Source organism: Passer domesticus, chromosome 6, assembly GCF_036417665.1.
Source record: "Passer domesticus isolate bPasDom1 chromosome 6, bPasDom1.hap1, whole genome shotgun sequence".
NCBI classification, from domain to species: domain Eukaryota; kingdom Metazoa; phylum Chordata; class Aves; order Passeriformes; family Passeridae; genus Passer; species Passer domesticus.
This window is the reverse complement of record NC_087479.1, coordinates 25636815-25655012: the sequence shown is the minus strand read 5'-3', so window position 1 is coordinate 25655012 and position 18198 is coordinate 25636815. Positions and strand designations below refer to the sequence as shown.

At 38.6% G+C, this 18198-nt stretch overlaps 2 protein-coding genes across 3 annotated transcripts in view; both read right to left on the bottom strand.

Moving 5' to 3' along the window:
* Window positions 1-582: 582 nt before the first annotated feature.
* On the bottom strand, window positions 583-5689 carry EAPP (E2F associated phosphoprotein). Its single transcript, XM_064423975.1, has 6 exons — window positions 5531-5689; window positions 4877-5058; window positions 4142-4240; window positions 3681-3804; window positions 2728-2847; window positions 583-1209 (listed from the first exon to the last, which is right to left on the bottom strand). The coding sequence occupies exons 1-6, from the start codon at window positions 5602-5604 to the stop codon at window positions 945-947; spliced, it is 864 nt and encodes a 287-aa protein (XP_064280045.1). The 5' UTR covers window positions 5605-5689; the 3' UTR covers window positions 583-944.
* Window positions 5690-7537: 1848 nt separating this feature from the next.
* Window positions 7538-18198, bottom strand: part of SNX6 (sorting nexin 6) — a 28044-nt gene continuing 17383 nt past the window's right edge. For both annotated transcript variants that reach the window (XM_064423974.1, XM_064423973.1), the window contains exons 10-14: window positions 17639-17678; window positions 16423-16509; window positions 15369-15528; window positions 14232-14317; window positions 7538-7744 (exon numbers count right to left, since the gene is read on the bottom strand). In XM_064423974.1, the coding sequence (XP_064280044.1) occupies window positions 7691-7744; window positions 14232-14317; window positions 15369-15528; window positions 16423-16509; window positions 17639-17678 (427 nt within the window). In that variant the 3' untranslated portion in view covers window positions 7538-7690. The remainder of the gene's footprint in view (window positions 7745-14231; window positions 14318-15368; window positions 15529-16422; window positions 16510-17638; window positions 17679-18198) is intronic.

The window sequence follows — 18198 nt, the reverse complement described above, 5'->3', positions numbered from 1 at the left end:
TACTAACAAAATCAGAGCAGGATAACGAGAAGTACAATAAATCTTACTTTCCCCTAACTCACCCTGCTTTTTGGGCTCTACTTCCCCCACCAGAAGTGCAAGGAGACAGGGAATGGGGGTTATGGTCAGTTCATCACCCATTGTTCCAGCCACTGGTCCGGGAGAACTCCTTCCCCTGCTCTAGTGGGGTACCTCCCACAGGAGACAGTACTCCACTGACTTCTCTAATTGAGTCCATCCCACAGGCAACACTTCTTCCCAAACTGTTCCTTTGTGGGTCATTTTTCCAGAGTGCAGTCCTTCAGGCAAAGCCTGCTCCAACAGGGGCCACAAGTTTTATCAGAACCCTTGCTTTAGTGTGGGCTCCTCTTGCTGTGGGTTTGCAGGTCCAAATTTTCCATCCCACTGGGGGAGGGGGTGGAGGGAGTGAGCAAGCAGTTGTGTGGCCTAGTTGCCAGCCAGGGTAAAACCATAACACAGACCACATGTGCAGATCTACCAAGAACAGCCTAACGACATCAAACATTCAGACTGAATGTTGTTTATCCCTTGCTATAAAATAACCAATGCAGCTATGGAAAATCAGTTACTATAAAGTGTTTATTCCAAGAAGCCATTCTAATACACACTGAGATAATGAATGGGTAGTATATATACAGGGAATGATCACAATATACAGATCTTACATGGTATTTACAAAATATTTAATCCCCAATGATAACCCAATGACAACCGCCTGATGGTGGGAACGAATATCACTCTCATACACACGCAGTTAACGGTATGCTTTTTATAAACTTTGCAAAAAGTCCAACCATTATAAAGTTCTCAGATAAAAATGCGCATTTATAAGATTACATTTTCAAAAAGGCGAGTGTGCCTGCATTTCTAACACTTCCCATGCTCTTAAAAACACACAGGATTTTTCCCTCTGCATTTCCCTATTAGGAGTGGCTGGCCAGAACGTTGAAGAAGTGAAAAACTTCATCTTTATCCATTACTGCTACTTCAGTTGAGCATTCAGTACATAATACTGGATGATATATTTCCTCTTCTTCTTCATTTGATTGTATAGAGCCAATTTCTTTGCTGTGCTTCATTTTCTTACTTCTTCTCTTTACCTTCTTTCTGTATTTCAGTATCTCCTCTTTGTTAACAAAGCAGTTCATCACAAACATTGCTCTGTACTGTGTTTTGTAAGATTCATGTCTGTGGAGAAGGGGAGAAAATGCAAGTCATACCATTCATACAACTCCACTTCCAAGAAATCTGTTACCATCACTGAATATGGGATTAAAGATAGGAAGTAACATGCCAAAGGGCTGAAAGCCAAGTAAGTAGGAATTTTATAAACAGAAGTCACAGCTACAAAAATATAAAAACATAGAATTGCAGCCATCTGTTGTTTTTTAAGGCATTTTTAAAAAATACTGTCTGTTGCTGAAAGAAACGCCCTGGAGTACAATGGTATTGGAACTGCAGAATTATGCATTGCTACATGTACCTCATAATAGTAAAAGATCAGGAAACTGTGAGTGTTAATGACTCATCTACTGGCACTGACATCCTACAATGTCATGCAAGTCTGAAATTCCTTTTTTATAAATAATATTGACATTATCACGCTAGAAGCAGCATGTCTATAATAAAACATCAAATTTCAGCTGTCATCAGTCTTAACAACTGTATCTGTATGTAGCAAAATTCAGTACTGTAGTTCAATTTAACACAATGTCCCTCAGGCTGCAATTTTACAGCAGCCTGAATGAATACAACAGTGGCTGCAGAAGTCCAATCTCAAATTCTGCTGGCTTATTGCTTGTATGACACTGTGCTGAGCTATTGCAGTAGATTAAACCCAGGAAAGACCAGTCTGACAATAAAAATATAGTTTTCTGTTACCTTCACAAACTGAAATACTTAACTACAAAAGAAGGTCAAGGAGTACCAGTGCCAGCAAAGCAAAAACAGAGAAAAACAGCACCCCGTACTTAGATGATTTCAGGCTGCTGTGGAATTTCATCCTCTATCACCAAAAATACTCAATAAATGACAGGTATTTTATTCCTCATTTCAGAAGATTTCTTTCTACTTCACTCCCAGTTCTAGAGTCCTTTCCTTAGCACAGGTTAGCAGCACTAACTAGGCCTGCAATGCAGTCAGATACTGACGAGTAGCAAAACACACTGTGGACTCTCACCTAAATACCTTCCTGGCACTTTTAAATGTAACTGCACTCAAAACCCTAACTGCTGAGACTCAAACCAAGCAAGAATACACTACCTTTATTTTGCTTAATCCTCCTTTAACAAGCAGGATTTGTTAAACAAGGAGAATATTTTTAGACAAAAATAACCTATAATAGCTTTATGCCGCTAAACATCAAGCCAAAATATATATAGATAGGTATCTCTAAAATCCCCAGTCTGCCTGAAATACCTGTTGAGTCTCCACAATTATTATTTTTAAAAAATTTTACCTACTCCACTACACTAACATTCTACCCTGTTCTTCCCCATCTCCACACTGCAGGTTAAACTGATCATCACTCATACAAACCAGCATCTAACCCTAAATCTGACTCACACCTACCTGCCTTCTCATTATTAGGGCCACCTTGCAAGACAGAGTTGATAAAAATCCATAGATCAAACTAAATATACTAACAATACTACTGACCAAGAAAAATAAATTACAGAAAGACCCCTTATTGTTCACTGCTGTTACCTCTGGCAGTCCAGGCACAGTGTTGTCATGCAGGCAGGGCAGTTCAGAACAGCATCACTATTTGGAACAGCCGCGGGTTTTGCCTGCCGCTGCTGCGGTGCTCTTCTCTGGTTACGGTACCTGCCAGTTCCAGAGAGGAGGAAGCAGAGACAAAAAGTGAAATTACATGCCCTTGCTGTTGGTCATATCACTTCAATGTCAAACCTTTCTTTGCATTAAAATACAGAAATTAATACTTGGCTCATTCTGGACACCTTTTGCATTAACTCAAAGAACATAAATGTGGACGTGAGGGGAAAACACATACCAATATCTTCTGATTTACAGAGTATTTTCATTTGGGGAGACAAACACATCTGGCATGAGAATTTGTGCCTAACTATCCCTGTCCTCTGACAAAGCAGGCATCTCTAGTACGATCTCTGCAGGCAACATTCATTATCTTATTCAACAGATTGAAGTGGAAAATTTTACTTCTGCTGCAACAAACATTTTTCTACTTCAACCTTCAAAAACCCTCATTAAAGTACCTTTGTATTGTTCCTGTTTTCTCTGCACATTTTGTGGCTTGCTAAGTTAAAAGTTTTCCAAAACCAGAAATTCAGCATTTATCAGGAACAAATATTAATCAGCAATCAAATTATCTTGCAACATTTTAATTCATAGCATGATTGTTCAGACGAGATCTACAGACAAAACTGGCTTAGAGAATTTGGAAATCTTGATTTTAAAAATTCTGAAATTCTGTGATGTTTTGAAGACTCAACTTCCATTACACACACCCAAAACATTTTATAGGCTTTAGAATTTCTTGTGCTTTAAGTTTATATATAAAAAATAGTTTCATATCATGGATTTGACAGCGTTGGTTTTTTCTCTACATTTACCATTTTCATTTAAAATTTTCAGTTGATGTTAAGCATTTTATAATTCAAATATTTATGGTTGCTTACCCTCTCCTCTGTGAGTCTACCCACTCTTGGTCTCTGCTGTCTTCTTCTGGGTCATACAGCAGCTCATCATTGGAGAGAATCAGACGTTGCTGATGTTTTCTGTTTTTCCGGACATCCTGTGTATCTAGAAAAAAATTGTGCAAGAACACATTACATCCATCAGACACAAATTATCAAAATATACCATATACAATTTCCAATTTTCATTTCCCATCATTGCAATAAACCAAAACTGGAACTTAAATGCCTGTCTCATCTGTCCTCCAAGTGCATGACCCCAAAGCATTACATTGGCATACATCATAAAATTGCAGGAGCTACACTGAGATGATACAGGCTGATAATTCCCCTCAGAAATGCAGCCTTCAAAAACAGCCTCTTGACCCCCCAAGAGGATTTTACAGGATCCAGGAGAGTGAGTGGTACTATAAAGATGCCCTCCTCTTGCCTCTGTCATTTACCTATTTTATCTTCATCCTCTGAATCAGAATCAAAGTAAACATCATCATAGTATTTTGAAGTGCTGGCAGATCCAGTCAGCCCAGTGCTTGAGGAAGTACCTACAGATGAAATCAGAAGTGGTAAGAACACTAAAAGTCCCACTGAAAGGACAGCAAGTATAAAGCCCAGAACAAACCTTTACTTTCAAGTTACTGTGTCCAGAGTGCGCTGTTCTACCTGGGTGTGTTAAATAACAGCTCTCCCAGTTTATTCCCATACCCTTATCATTCACATCACTTTTGTTACTTCATTTACAGTCATTCTCAGAGCAAAGCTGCTCCCTTCTCCCTCAAAGATAAACTTCAGGTACCATTTGAAGGACAGTTTCTCCTAACACTCCCTTTAGACACAGAGGACACCACACCAAATATGCCTGTCTGTGCCCTACAGAATACACACAGGACATCTTTAGTCATGTGAAAAACATACAGGTGTTGAATAATGTTTCACAAACTTTGATTACAGTAAAATCCACTAAAAAAGTCCCCCAAAATTTCAGGGCCAGATGTTCAAAAATACCTACATAAACTGCCAAGCAGTCACAGCCCCTCTGCATCATAATTCCTGTTCTGTATGTATGTGTAATGTAAATACTGCTACATATTCTTAACTGTACAACCAAAACCTGAAGATGATTTGGCCACTAACACATAATTCATTATTTCATATGCAAGCAGATGTTAAGCTTGATTTACCCATTTCGGGTGATTTCCATTTCCCTTCCATAGTCTTCATGGTGGTGTTTAGTTCTGCTTCCATCTCCTTTTGGAACTCATCGTCACTGGAAGACTCACTCTCGCCAGTCAGGCACTCCCGTATCAGCTTCCGCTTCTGGTCAGGGGTGCCATGGAGGAGCACGTCCACCTCGTCCTCTGAGCTACAAGCATTGAAGCAGTACACATCTAATTATTACATACAGGCTACAACGTGGACATATCACTTGGAATGAACACCTGAACTGTGTGAGTGCACGGGAGAGCATTTACTCCTGAGTTTATGGGCAATATACATATTAAAACACTTTATTAGCTATGGGGTATTGAAACTGGTTCAAACGCAAAGGAGCTTCAGCCGGCTGCGTGCGGCCTGGCTCAATGCCCCGGCAGCTCTCGCTCCGCGCAGGGAGCTGTGCGGTCAGAAACACGCCGCTTTCAGGGAAATCGCCGCGGCTGATGTGAGGCCGATCCTCCTGCACTCCGCGGCCAGCCCGGGCTCGATGCCCAGCGCCGTGCGAGACCCACGGCTCGGCCCCGCCAGCGCCGCTGCGCGCCCGGGCCAGCACACGCCAGGCGGGACCGAGGCCCGCCGCAGCCGGCCCGAGCCCTCCCCCGGCCGGCAGCTCCAGGCACCTGCTGAGCGCTCGCTCCTCGTCGCTGGGCTCCTCCACCACGTAGGGATCATCCTCCTCCCGCAGCCGGCTCATGGCGCCGCCGCTGCGCTCGCCCGCTGCCGCAGCCAGGCCCGGCCCGGCCCGGCCCCTTCCGGGCGCCCCGCGGCTTCCGGCGGCCGCGCCCCGCCCGGCCCGGCCCGGTTCGGCCGGGAAAGGCGCCCCCGCCGCCGGGGCCGGGCCACAGCGGGGCCCCGGCCGCTCCCGGGCCGCCCCGCAGCGAGGAGCGGGCAGGCGGGTCTTCTCCCTTTTCTCCACGGAGTTGCAGGTCCTCGGGTCACGTACTAAGTACTTTTTTCCAGAGTTACCGACACAGAGAGCTTTAAGAGACACACCCAATACCAAGAGGCTTGGAAAAAATTTAATGAGCTAGTAACACTCAACAGCAAGGACTAATCTAAAAACTGTTCCCACATCCTACTTAAAATATTTACAGTATTGTTAACTATATATACATTGTCATCGTTGTCCCTTGTATTTATAGATGAGTTCCTTAGGAATTATACCTGTTATATCTAGAAGATGAACACAGTATTAGTGTAGTAGGCATTGCTGGGAATACTCTCTGTACTAGGCAAGTTGCCGAGACCCACTGGGCACTGGGCATCGAAGCCTGAGGTGATGGGTACATGAATCAAAGCACAATGCAAACTTCTCTGTCTTTGCTATGTTTTGATGTGCAAGACAGCAGGGTAAGTATACAACACTGTGCAATTCACCCTATCTGAGAAAAACAAAACAAACCACACACGTCTGTGTGGCATTACAGGGCATCTGTAACCAGACGCTGACTTACACTGATCTGCATTGCCAACCACAGCATTCACCCAAACTTCCATTCACCCAGCTGCTCCACTGAAGGCCTGCAAACAGCACATATTGCTTATAAAGCAGCAATCCCACTGTGAAGAGACGTTCTTCAAGTAAAGCCTCATTTTATGACATCGTGAAACTACACAACATAGCAGCACCTCTTGGAAAAGGGTCATAGTTCAAGGAAGGGAGACCAATCAATACAACTAACAATACTGGATTCTTAGCTCTAAGTCTTAAGTCCAGTTAGCAGAATGAGATCCTCTTAACACGCTCCTTTATAGGGGATACCTTCACTTTTTTCCTGAAGCAAAACATTTTATCTGTATGACAGTGGAGCAGTATTACTTTTCACTCATATTTTATGCACCTTCTGAACTCTCTTCTGGTGCTTTATTTCCCCTTTCTCAAAAGAAACCCAGGAAGCTCTCTCAAATGTACTTCTGCCAAAGAAATTGCAGAGTCAGCCACCAAGCTCAAAACAATTTAAGTACACTGGATAGGAAAGTCACAGACAAACAGATAAAACCTGAGAATGCAAGTGAAAAGTACTGGGCGAATAGTGTCAGACCAATCCAATATTTAGTCAATGGTTTTTACACGATGAATAGAGAAAAAAAAAACAATCTAATTTACTAGAAAATACTAAGCTTATAGATGATACAGTGTCTGCATCATTTTAGAAAAATCACTGATTTCATGGTTTATTTTACAATAATTGGATTAGTCTACAAGTTAAGGCAAACATACTAATGCATCTGCTTTTCTTTTTAAATCATAGTTATAAAGGTTACACAAAGTTCTCCAAAATTTCTAGGAAATGTTCACAATTGAAAAAAAGATAAGTTTTTTGATATAAGTACATGGAAAAAAAACTAAGACAGTGTATACAATGCCATTATAGTAACAATATTCAAATATCTAATGGTAATATTTAGACCATTTGAACAATGTGCTTCAAATGGTGATCTTCAGAAATTACTTACAAAGGTAAATAAGATTGCAGCTGTATCATAGTATTCATAACATGAACATTATTATATTGGCTATTTTCACAAAACCCGAGCATTTGGTTTCTGAACAATGAAAGCATATAATGATTAAATAAACATGAATATGTATGTATAACAAGTATGCTGTTCATATAGTCTGGAGCTACTTTCACATGTTTAATTCTTTTGAAAGAAGAAGCTTGCTTATGTGCACTTTGTCCAATGTTTTCTCCAGGGAATTGTAAATGCCTATTTAAAGTCATGAAAATAAAATCCAGAGGAGGGCAGCCCTTGTTAGTGGGAGGACGGAACGTAGCTTATGTGTCACCATTTAACACTGCCAGGCAGCTCTGCAGAAGCTGTAAGTTACCCTGTAAAAATAAAGAAAAATATCACCACATTTGTCTTCTTTCTTTTAAGCCTGTGACAGAACAATGTTTTTTAAATAGCAATGATACAACTAAAGAAGAATAGACAGGTGTTAAACTTATGGAAAAATATGTGTAATAACTTTTGTATTAAATTTTTTTTGTATGTAGGAATATAGTGTCACGGAAATAGAGAGCCAATCTGAGATACAAAAATAAGCACTTAATACTCTTTCATGTTTCTTCCTAGAGATCTAATCTGGCCACAAAAACTATTCACTGCAGAGCACTGTCTCAGCAATGAAATCCACAGTTGCAAAGCTTAAAATATTTTATATAGCAGGGCTATTTCTCTGTCTCTAGAATGAGATCCCCTAAGTCTAAGTATTCGTGTGTTACTGAATACCGTGAATACTGTATTCATCAGCAAATATTAAACGATTCATAGCACTCGGGATCTCCTCCCTCATAGCAGCCATTTGACGGCTTTGTTCAAGGAGGAGGCCCCGTTAGACAGACAGCAGACTGATTTACATGCTTAGCCAGGTGACTTAGCCATTACAGCTGGAGCTACAGAAGTGATTATCAGAACATTAACTCATCTTAACTCTAAGCCATGCTCTGGCTGCCTTTCCAAACACAGTTTTTAATCTTATTTAAAGCATTCTGGCTCTAACATAAAAATACACAGACTGGTTTTCAGGTATCTGAATGAATTTAGAGAACTGATACTGTTGTGAATAAAGCAAATGTAATTGATAAGCCAGAATTTATTTTGCAGGAAAAAAACCCCACCAAAACAACTCAGTATTCATATGTTCATTCATGTATGCTTACATCACTTTAAACTACGAGCTATTCACTATGAAATACCTGTACTACATTTGTTCCCAAATCTGAAATCTCTGTGTAAGAAAAAAATGTTGGGCTGTTGACAGTGTTAAGAGTAATTCCTGTCAGGTTCAGATAAAATGCAGGAACAAAGCAGTTTGAATGCCCAATTACGAACATAGAAGAAACTGCTGACTTCTAAAAAAATTTTGGATCAAAAAAGAAACATATAAAAAATTCAGACACACAGAAGCATGTAAGTATCTGTGATTTCCATGTCTTTCATAAACAGTCCACAGAAGTCCTTAAGAATTTGTAAATACTCCTTCAGTTAAAAGAGCTCCAATGACATTTGACAGATAAGCAGGACATTCATTCCTCAGCACCAAAAGTTAAAATCATAATTCTATGCCCCCTTCAGGTTCTTATAATCCAGATTAAGCAATTAATTGATTTAAAGGCTTGAAAGCAGATTCCCAGTTATGCCTACTAAATCCTCCTCAGTCTTATCTAGAAGGCAGCAATATCAGTTACAGCTTCAACAGCTTTTTTGTCTCTTTATGTCTACACTGGCAGAGGACAATCACAAGCTATTTTTCAGACGGTTGTAATTCGGTGATATGAAGAAGTTCTATATAAGAAGATACATGAGGACTTGGTGGTCCATCTTTGTGGGGTACAGGATTCGTAAATTTAAGGTCTCTGCTACTGAAAAGCTGATTCTTGACTGCAATGATCTAATGAATTGAAAGGAATACTTCAGTCTGAAGTCTTCAGTCTTCAAATAGAATTCAATCTGAAGTACATTTATGGACTGCATACATTACCTGTAACTAAAGTGTGACAATCTTTTGGCCATCTTATTACAGAAGCACAAAGTATATTTGTAATTTACAGACCATTATGTAGCACTCTAAAAAAAAAAAAAAGTTACCAGAACATCCGTGCTGGTTTTGGCTGAGGTAGAATTAATTTTCTTCTCAGTGGCTAATATAGGGATATATTTTGGATTTGTGCTGAAAATTATGTTGATAACATAGAGATGACATCATCATTGTCAAGCAGCTCTTACTCTGCCTTTCCTGCTTCTTGTACTGGCACGCTGGAGAAGTGGCTGGGGGTGCACAGGAGATGGGAGGGGACACAGCTAGGACAGCTGACCCCAAGTGACCAAAGGGATATTCCAGACCATATGACATCATGCTCAGTATATCAGGTGGGGGAAATGAGAAGGAAGAGGGGGGCATTCAGACTGTTGTCTTCTCAAGTCACATCCCTGCTTTCCTGAAGGTGGATGAACATCTCCCTGCCCATGGGAAGCAGTGAATAAAGTCCTTCCTTATCTTTGCTTGTGTGCATGGCTTTTGCTTTCCCTGTTAGTCTTTAACTCAACCCACCAGTTTTCTCACTTTTCTGAGTTTTAGCTGCCAGCTGGGGTTAAACCATCACAACATCCTTTACACCACAGTTGTTTCCAGACTAAGCCAGCCAGTCTACTCAAATTTTCAAAATAGGCACATAATTCATTTTCATTAGATCAAATTTACAAAGTTCACAAGAACCTTATTTGTGATCCTTGTTTAAATTATAATAAATCAAGGACAATAGAAACTGTGAGCCATTACTCCTTGTGGATGCAGTATCTGACATACTTGACTTATATCACCACAACTTGAGAAAGTCCAATATATTCAGACTCAGAAAAGTGTTTCTTGCCAGCTCACACTCCTAAGCTGCAGATATTAAAATTATTGGCAGAACCAGAATGACAGAAACACCCTTTTCAGGAAAGAAAGAATTACTGACAAAACATTTCAGCAAATCCCTTAGCACTGCATTTTGCTTACTTCCTTCTTCTATCAGTTCCAAACAGACATCTGTTGCTAGTACAGAAGAAAGAAATTCTTTTTCCAAAAAACCCAAAGAGGCAAGAGTGTATATGTTAGTATTTGTGGAAAATATATGTTTCTGTTTATTTAAGTGAAGGAAGTGGCTGTCTTACTCAGTTGCAATTCAATGTCAAAAGACTCCAAATGTACAGCCAAGGCTATGAATGTCATATGATTATAACTGTAGGAGTTTCACCAGCTATCAAACCTCCCTTCCTGAACATGAAGTCCAACACAGGAATACTTCAAAATCCAACCATACTGAACAATGCACCAAATTCAGATTTTGCACCAAAATGGCCAAACACTTACTCAGGCCTTACATTAGCTACAGCTGCATTAAGTCATGAAGAAACACAGAACTAGCCAAACAGAAGCTAAGCACTACCTAGGGCAATAATCATCCAGAAGGGCCACAGAAGAAGAAACATCAGTATGTTTTGAGTAGGTCACTGACCAACGATAATCTGAAGCTTTAGTTTGGCAGCTATTATAAATAAATCTAGGGTACATGCTGCTGCTAAGAAGACAGCTCTCTTTTACTGCCAACCTTCCCAGACAAACTGTGTGTTTTGATACAAGGGAAAACAAGACAAAGTAAAGCTTAGGAAAACCCAGAGCAGCTTTCAGCACTTTCTTACTATGCAGCTGCACACACAATTGTGCCAACGTAAGGGAAAGGAAGAGTCATGCATCATCATCCTTCCTGGCAGCAGTCTGCCCTTTCATCAACTTAAAGCAAACCCAACCGACTGATTTTTAGTTTTTTTTCAAAATTCTTGAGTTGCAATTCAAAATAAGAGGATATCAAAAATAATTCCAAGAGGTAAGTTATAAGGAAGTAGTATGAACATAACTGGGCAGAGAAGGTTTACTTTAGAAATTGTATGTACAGTGTCCCTGATTTACTGAGTTTATTTCCCTATGGCCCTCCAGTCTTCTAGAGATACAGACAGGTATAGCTCGCAAAATGCAAGCTGTGCCTCAGAACCTTCTCTCAATTCTTTGGTCACTCTGACTTCTGTGCAGCAACCTCTGTTGTTTTGGGATTTGTGTTTTTCTTTCCACACAGAGCAAGTAACTTTAAACTGCAAGTCAAGCAGCAGCCTTCATTGTGTCTGAATTCCTCCAAAAGAGCCTCTCAGGTGAATTCAGCACCTACTGCTACATCATATTTCACCTCTGTTTTTTGTGTGAGGCAGCTCAAAATCCAGAAGACACATGGCTAGACTGATTCAGAAACAATGCATCTACATGGCATCCTAGTCTGGAGGCACTCACTACTGAAAAAAACCCCATAATTGAAGACTTCTAGGAAAAGTCTAGCAGTGGGTATCCATTGTCCCCAGACCTCTTCCTTATTAGCATTTTTGCTGGAAGCAAACACGTACACTTGGGTAAGAGGTCATGTTGCAAAGTTTGTCAGTACCTGCTCCACACTCAAATGACCAAGCAATTGCCATTTTGTTGCTACTTAAACTTCACGTGCCTGCCTCCAGTAAGTGCAAGAGCACAGAGACAGAGACTGCCAGCATCAGGAAAAGTATTTTGCCAAGAACCTAGAAGCAGGGGGCTTTTGATCTGACATCATTGACTGCCTACGTGAAAAACATAGCTTTCTTTTATGCTTCCATCAGTCTTCAGGAGGAATTAGGTGTCCAGAAACAGCCCAGCTCACCTCAGTCAAAACCAGGGCTACTTACTCCTTGAAATGGAAGCATTGTTCATGACTTGCATTTCAGTCATATTCCTCTAGCACTGCTCTTCCCACATCAGGGCACAATACTACATTAAAAAAATCCCCAACAAATAAGTCTTTTAATATCTTATTTTTTCCTTTTATGGAACTAACCTAGAAAGTGTCCACCAAACCACTTCATCCTTCACTAGCATACAGATTAATAAAAACCTATCCATAAGACTCTCTTCAAATACCTTGGTTACTGCATTCATAAGAACATTCCCCATTATATAATGCTGAAAAATACAACCTACTGTACTTGTAAATTTTGTAATACTCAAACCCAGAATTCACAGAAAGAAAAACACAGCAACCAAACTGATCCATCTGTAGCAGCTTAGCTTGTTTGTGAATATGAAACAGTGGCATTGAAAAAGAGACTTTTCGAACCTAGTGAGAAACAAAACATCTTTCTTTCAAGAGGCTACATTATTTGTTAATGTTTCAAGATTTATCATTCTTAGTCAAAACTACCTTCTATTATTGTAAAGCTTTAAAGATTCAAAACTCTCTGATGAATGTTGTGCTCCATGATGAAGTAGGTGAAAAGGGTCAGCAAAAAAATTCATCTTCAAAAGCAGAACTACAATTCAAAGCTTCTATTACAGCTTCATGTACTCCTTGTTATTGAATTTACTAAGACAAGGCAAGTCACAGACAGACTATTCAAAGAAATTAGTGTTAAACACAAGCTGTGGCAACAAACTAAAGCTAAAAATCATCAAGCACTTCCAGGTACTGAGGACACAGGAAACACATATCAAGTTGAAAGCTACAGAATTTAAGCATCTTCCCCCTGCATTCCACAGTTATTAGCTGTCAAAATTAAAAAGAATATTATTCCAACATTGTGACTTGCATAGTTAAAAGAAGTGATTCTTTAATGGAAGACAGAGACATTGCTTAAGCATTCCACTTCAAGGCATGTGGAGACTTCAGCAGAATCAGTTACAAGAGATGATGAAGAGTCAATGACTGAAGCCAGACAGAGGCATTCCCTTACTAAAGCACAAGATGGCAAATCAATAAAAACTGTTCAAGTGAGATTGTCAGGACTATTTGAAGTAAAGACTGTTTATTTGAAAAAAGAGTCATGTGTTCCATACATTACTGATTGCTTTACCAGCAATACATAAATATCCCATGAAGCTGAACTTACACCTACAAAGATCTTTAAAAAGAAGTTCCTCAAACAGCCCTTATTACTGCACATGGGTTTTACAAGCAATGGGTTTAGCAGAAGGAAGAATGACACCATCGACACTACTGAAAAGAAAGTAAAGCAGCAATACACCTCTTAACAGTCCTTTCAACAGATATATTCTGAGTTAATTCATAGCTTCCTAACCAATGCAGTTTCAGATTTGAAGAGAAATGCTAAAGAACTGATTTTTAAGAGAAGGCTGCCTCCAGGTATAAGACTGTTCAAATAAGACTGTTGTAGTCATCCATGAAATCAAATACATTGTGAAATTTAAGGACAGTACAGGCCTCCTGAAGTTCTTTTCCCACAAAAATTTATTTTCCTGAAAAGGCTATCTGCAACATGCCTCTTTTGTTAATGGTTTAGAGTTTAAAGGCAAAAAGGTTCAAAAAGCATACTCATCATACCAGACAAGCCAGTGTGATCTCGTGCTTAATATCCTATACATCAAGTCCTAAAATCTGGCTAACAGGAGAAACCACTTCTTATCTCATAGTGAAATGGAGAGATGAAGTTTTAAAAATGAGTAAGTTCTCAAATTCTGCAGATGTAAATATCAAACAGCCAAATAAACATAAAACTGAAGGCAAAAATGGCCTTCCAGTTTTCCAAAGGCACCTCAAGCATACCAATCTCTCAGAGACACCGCCTATACTTCACTTTCTCTTTATTAAAGAAATTTAATCTTTCTGGACAATACTTAACTTATAATTCACCTTCCTGAATGTGAAGTGTGTATCATACAACAACTGTAGCCATTTTGGTTAATCAAGTATATAATATTCAAAATCACTTGAAATATAGGCCAAAAAGGATCACAGTTACCTTAGCATGCTTCAATTCCAGTTCTGCTAGTTCCACCAGATTTTTTCTGAATGCTGCAACTCTTCTTGTTTTAAAGTCTATCAGTTCTATAGAAAATAAAAATGGACTCAATTAACTGTATCCCTGCTAGTGACTTCAGCTATTAACAGACATTCATTCAGGATGGAAGAGGTAAAGGGTGAGAGAAGGAAAAAAGAAAAACCTCACATTTAATCTCAGCACATTCTGGGCTCAAAAATACTGCAACTCAGTTGGAAGAAAGCAAACTATCACTGCAATTCCTCACCTCTAGGTAACCTTTTGTGGACATGAAGCTCTTTTGAAAAAAGACTGCCAAGTGGATGCTTTTAACATTTATTTCTCTTATTCCATCTACACTGCTCTTTCAAGGCTGATAATTGAAAGTCTTCAGGGAATATACTAAGCTAAAACTAGGGTGAACAACAGTATGCCTTCTGCATATACTGCTGTGGCTAACAGGATCACTCATTCTCCATTGTCTCATTTACAGGAATCATTAACCAGATTTACAGGCTCAAACAGCTCTTCAATGATAAAAACAGGAGAGCATGGTATTTAAACCTTGAACAGATCTGCCACAAGTGATGACTCAGATACCTACTAACTCACTGAAGTTTAACCTAAAAAAGACAGTAAGCTTCCAGGAGAAAAGTAACACGTAAGTAAGGTTCCTTTTCTCTATTAACTCTGTAATGCAGTGAAATCTCATTTCATTATTTCTCCCTTCTCTAAAGTAGTATCGGATCTATGACAGACTGGTGCCTTCACAGAAGAAAGCCTAAAACCAAAAGGGGAATTTTAACAACACTAAAATATTTGTTTGCTATTACTGCTGACAGTTATCATTTCATATCCTAGCTTATGTTTGTGGAAAAAAAAAGCTTTTTTGTGCAAACAAGTAATTTGCACCTAGACTTTGCTCTACCTATCAGAGCTATGAGAAGCCAAAGAAAAATAGAATTTGAACTTTCTAAAATAAATAATAACTAAAAGATCATATTCCTGCTTAGGAAACAGTACAAAAATCTATTCTTATTAATTACATTAATTCTCATTAATAACATAATAAAATGTTAATTTTCAAGTAGTAACACAGATCAAGGACCACCCAAATACCTTGTTTGGCTGATTCAGAAATTTTCTCAAATTTCTGACAGCATATTTGCTGAGTAGTTTCAGCTTGCAGCACATCTTTATTTTTTGCTCTTGCTTTATCCAATGCCTTATTAGCATTTTCATAATCCACTAGTGACCTAGATCTTCTATATAGGAGATCCTATTAAAAAAACAAAGGTTGTATGGAGTTTATAAGACTCTACCCAAGGATTTTATTATATTCCAATAATTTAACAAATCAAATAAATTTTAGTCCTTGTTGCTGTATTTCAGTTCTTAGTAAATTATTTGCATTCACTTTACTTCATCCTCCAAGTCACAAGAATGTCCATACTAGAACAGATCCACAACATAATACTGTCTGGTCTCCATCTTGTCTGACAGAGGCTAGCAACAGATGGCTTAGATCAAACTCCAAAAAGCCAAAGAAGGCAAACCATGGGAAATTTCACAGCTTCTTAGATTAGAAACAAACTACGTTTAGATTATGTATCTGAAATACACACAGAGCCCAAGAAGTAGCAGTAACATTTTTTGTGCAACAGTTTGTGATCTTCTAACTACAGACATTTACTGTCAAATGCTTGCTCATTCTGTGATGTTATTTAACCATATCACATCAAACAATAGTAAGAATGAAATTTTCTGTAAGCACAGAATATCAAATTCAGCCCATGTGTTTTTGTATCAGCACTAGTTGATTATATGGAATATCTAATTTTAATATTTAAAAAAAAAGCAAATAGCTTGCAATTACAAACAGCAAACACGCTGCAAACACAAGAACAGCCCTTCCAGTGTTTCTCATTACTGAATGATTTGGCCTTGACAAGTGACTTACTCAGTTCCACACAGTCAGTCCCACAACAGCAACTACTTTGTTACTCCTTATATTTAACAGAAATGGGTTTTACAGCTAAGAGAAAACATGCAGGCTAGAGGAGGCAGCATTTTAATCTATCTATATTGTGAGTTGATGAGCCCATATCACTTTCTCTCTCTTTTTTTTATGTTAAGAAACCACAATTTCACTGAACAAAAACCATAGATTCACCTTAGCAGCTTGGGATTCCCTAAGGTAGTATTTCAGAAGATCAGAAAGCTTAAGATCTTCATCAGCAGATACTCGAGCCTCTATTTTCTGGAAAAACAAAATAAACCACCATCATAAAACAAAAAAAAAAACAGTAAGCAAAAGGATCAGCTTAAAAACATCCAGACTTTGGGTATTCATTTGTATGATACAAATTAAGTGTAAAATATGCAGTATATAACAGATGGTCTTTTTCAAACACTAAGATCAGGCATTAATGACAGGATACTTAAAGATGCAAAATCAGAAGCATTATTAGGATTTTGTATTAAAATGTAAGGAATAAGCTGATCTGCAAGCAGTAATTGACAACTGGCTTTCTATATTAAAAACTGCTTTTTTTCCCCAATACCAATTATATTAATCATATGCTAGAAAAAATGTAGAGAAACAAACCTATATTAAGAGTTGCACAAGCACTTTTATGTTGTTGTTGAAATCAAAGGAAAACAAATTTTTAAGGCACCTTTGCAGACTAATTGTGTAACTGCATGTGCTAAATGGTCTAAAAACCAATAAACTAATTTGCTTGCATTTGAAACAGATTAGAAACAGTCTGCAAGTGCATTTTTAAACCCCAATTTAAAAAAAGGATAATTTCTGAAATGTAACATTTTGAGTTAAAGCAAGTAATTCTGTCAATTTTCTTTAAAGTATGTGTTTATGCAGATACAATTGTCAGCTTAGGGAACACACACATTTTTCATTTGGAAGTTTTTCTGATACATGGCATACATCTCTCTAACAAGCCAAATAAGCAGGGCAAAAGAGAAGATACATGAAAAACTGGTTACAAGCATAAGCAACATTACTTTTGAGTCAAATAATTGCAGAAACAGATCTTGGCTCCAGAAAAAAAACAGTATTACCACCTTTTTTTTTTTGATTAAGGATTCAATTTCTTTATTTCTTTTATCCATAACAAGTTCTGTGATTACCAGTAACAAGTATGCAGGACCTCAATGCATTTTAGAGGAATAGAAGGGTATTACAGCAGACTGCCTAGAAATGTTTGGCAGACTGAGAAGTCCTAAGGTTCATTTTACAAAACACAACTGAAACCTTACACTTTCTCCTTCCATACTACACATTGCTTAAATGCTCCATCTAGAAGCACCCATATTAATCCACACATTAATGCCTTGTTGACACATGATGTCCCTTTCGTAGTACATACCCTTGTTTTGTCAAACAACTCTGACACCTTCAGAAAAAACCTGTGCAAAGGAAACAGCTCATATTACAACACAGTAATTAGACTGTTCAAAACATTCTACTTACACTACAGTCTGTGTCTGGCAATAAAGATTGCAAAGGCATTGCTTACAGTTATAATTCACTGGACTCAGAGAACATACTAAGTTTCAAACTTCAAACATGTGGGAACTGGGCAATGTAAGAAAGGCAAGGGACAAACAAAGCATAACAGATGGATATTTTTAAGTAAAGAAAAATTGCTCAGCTCCTCAAGGATTCTTTATGCTTCTGTGAATTAAACCCCTAACACCAGAACCATGGTCAATGGTCTTACACTATTATCAAGTGTCCTTTACACAAATTTGAATGTACTTTTCTTCACACAGTAAACATGACATATGTCATCCTACTTGGAATTCAGGGATACTGAGCAACAGTGTGGCAACATCTCCACTGCAGGAGACAATATGCTTCAGTCTTACAGCAGACTGAATTACAGTCAAATGATACTATTTTGACAGAAGGTAGATGTGATTTCTG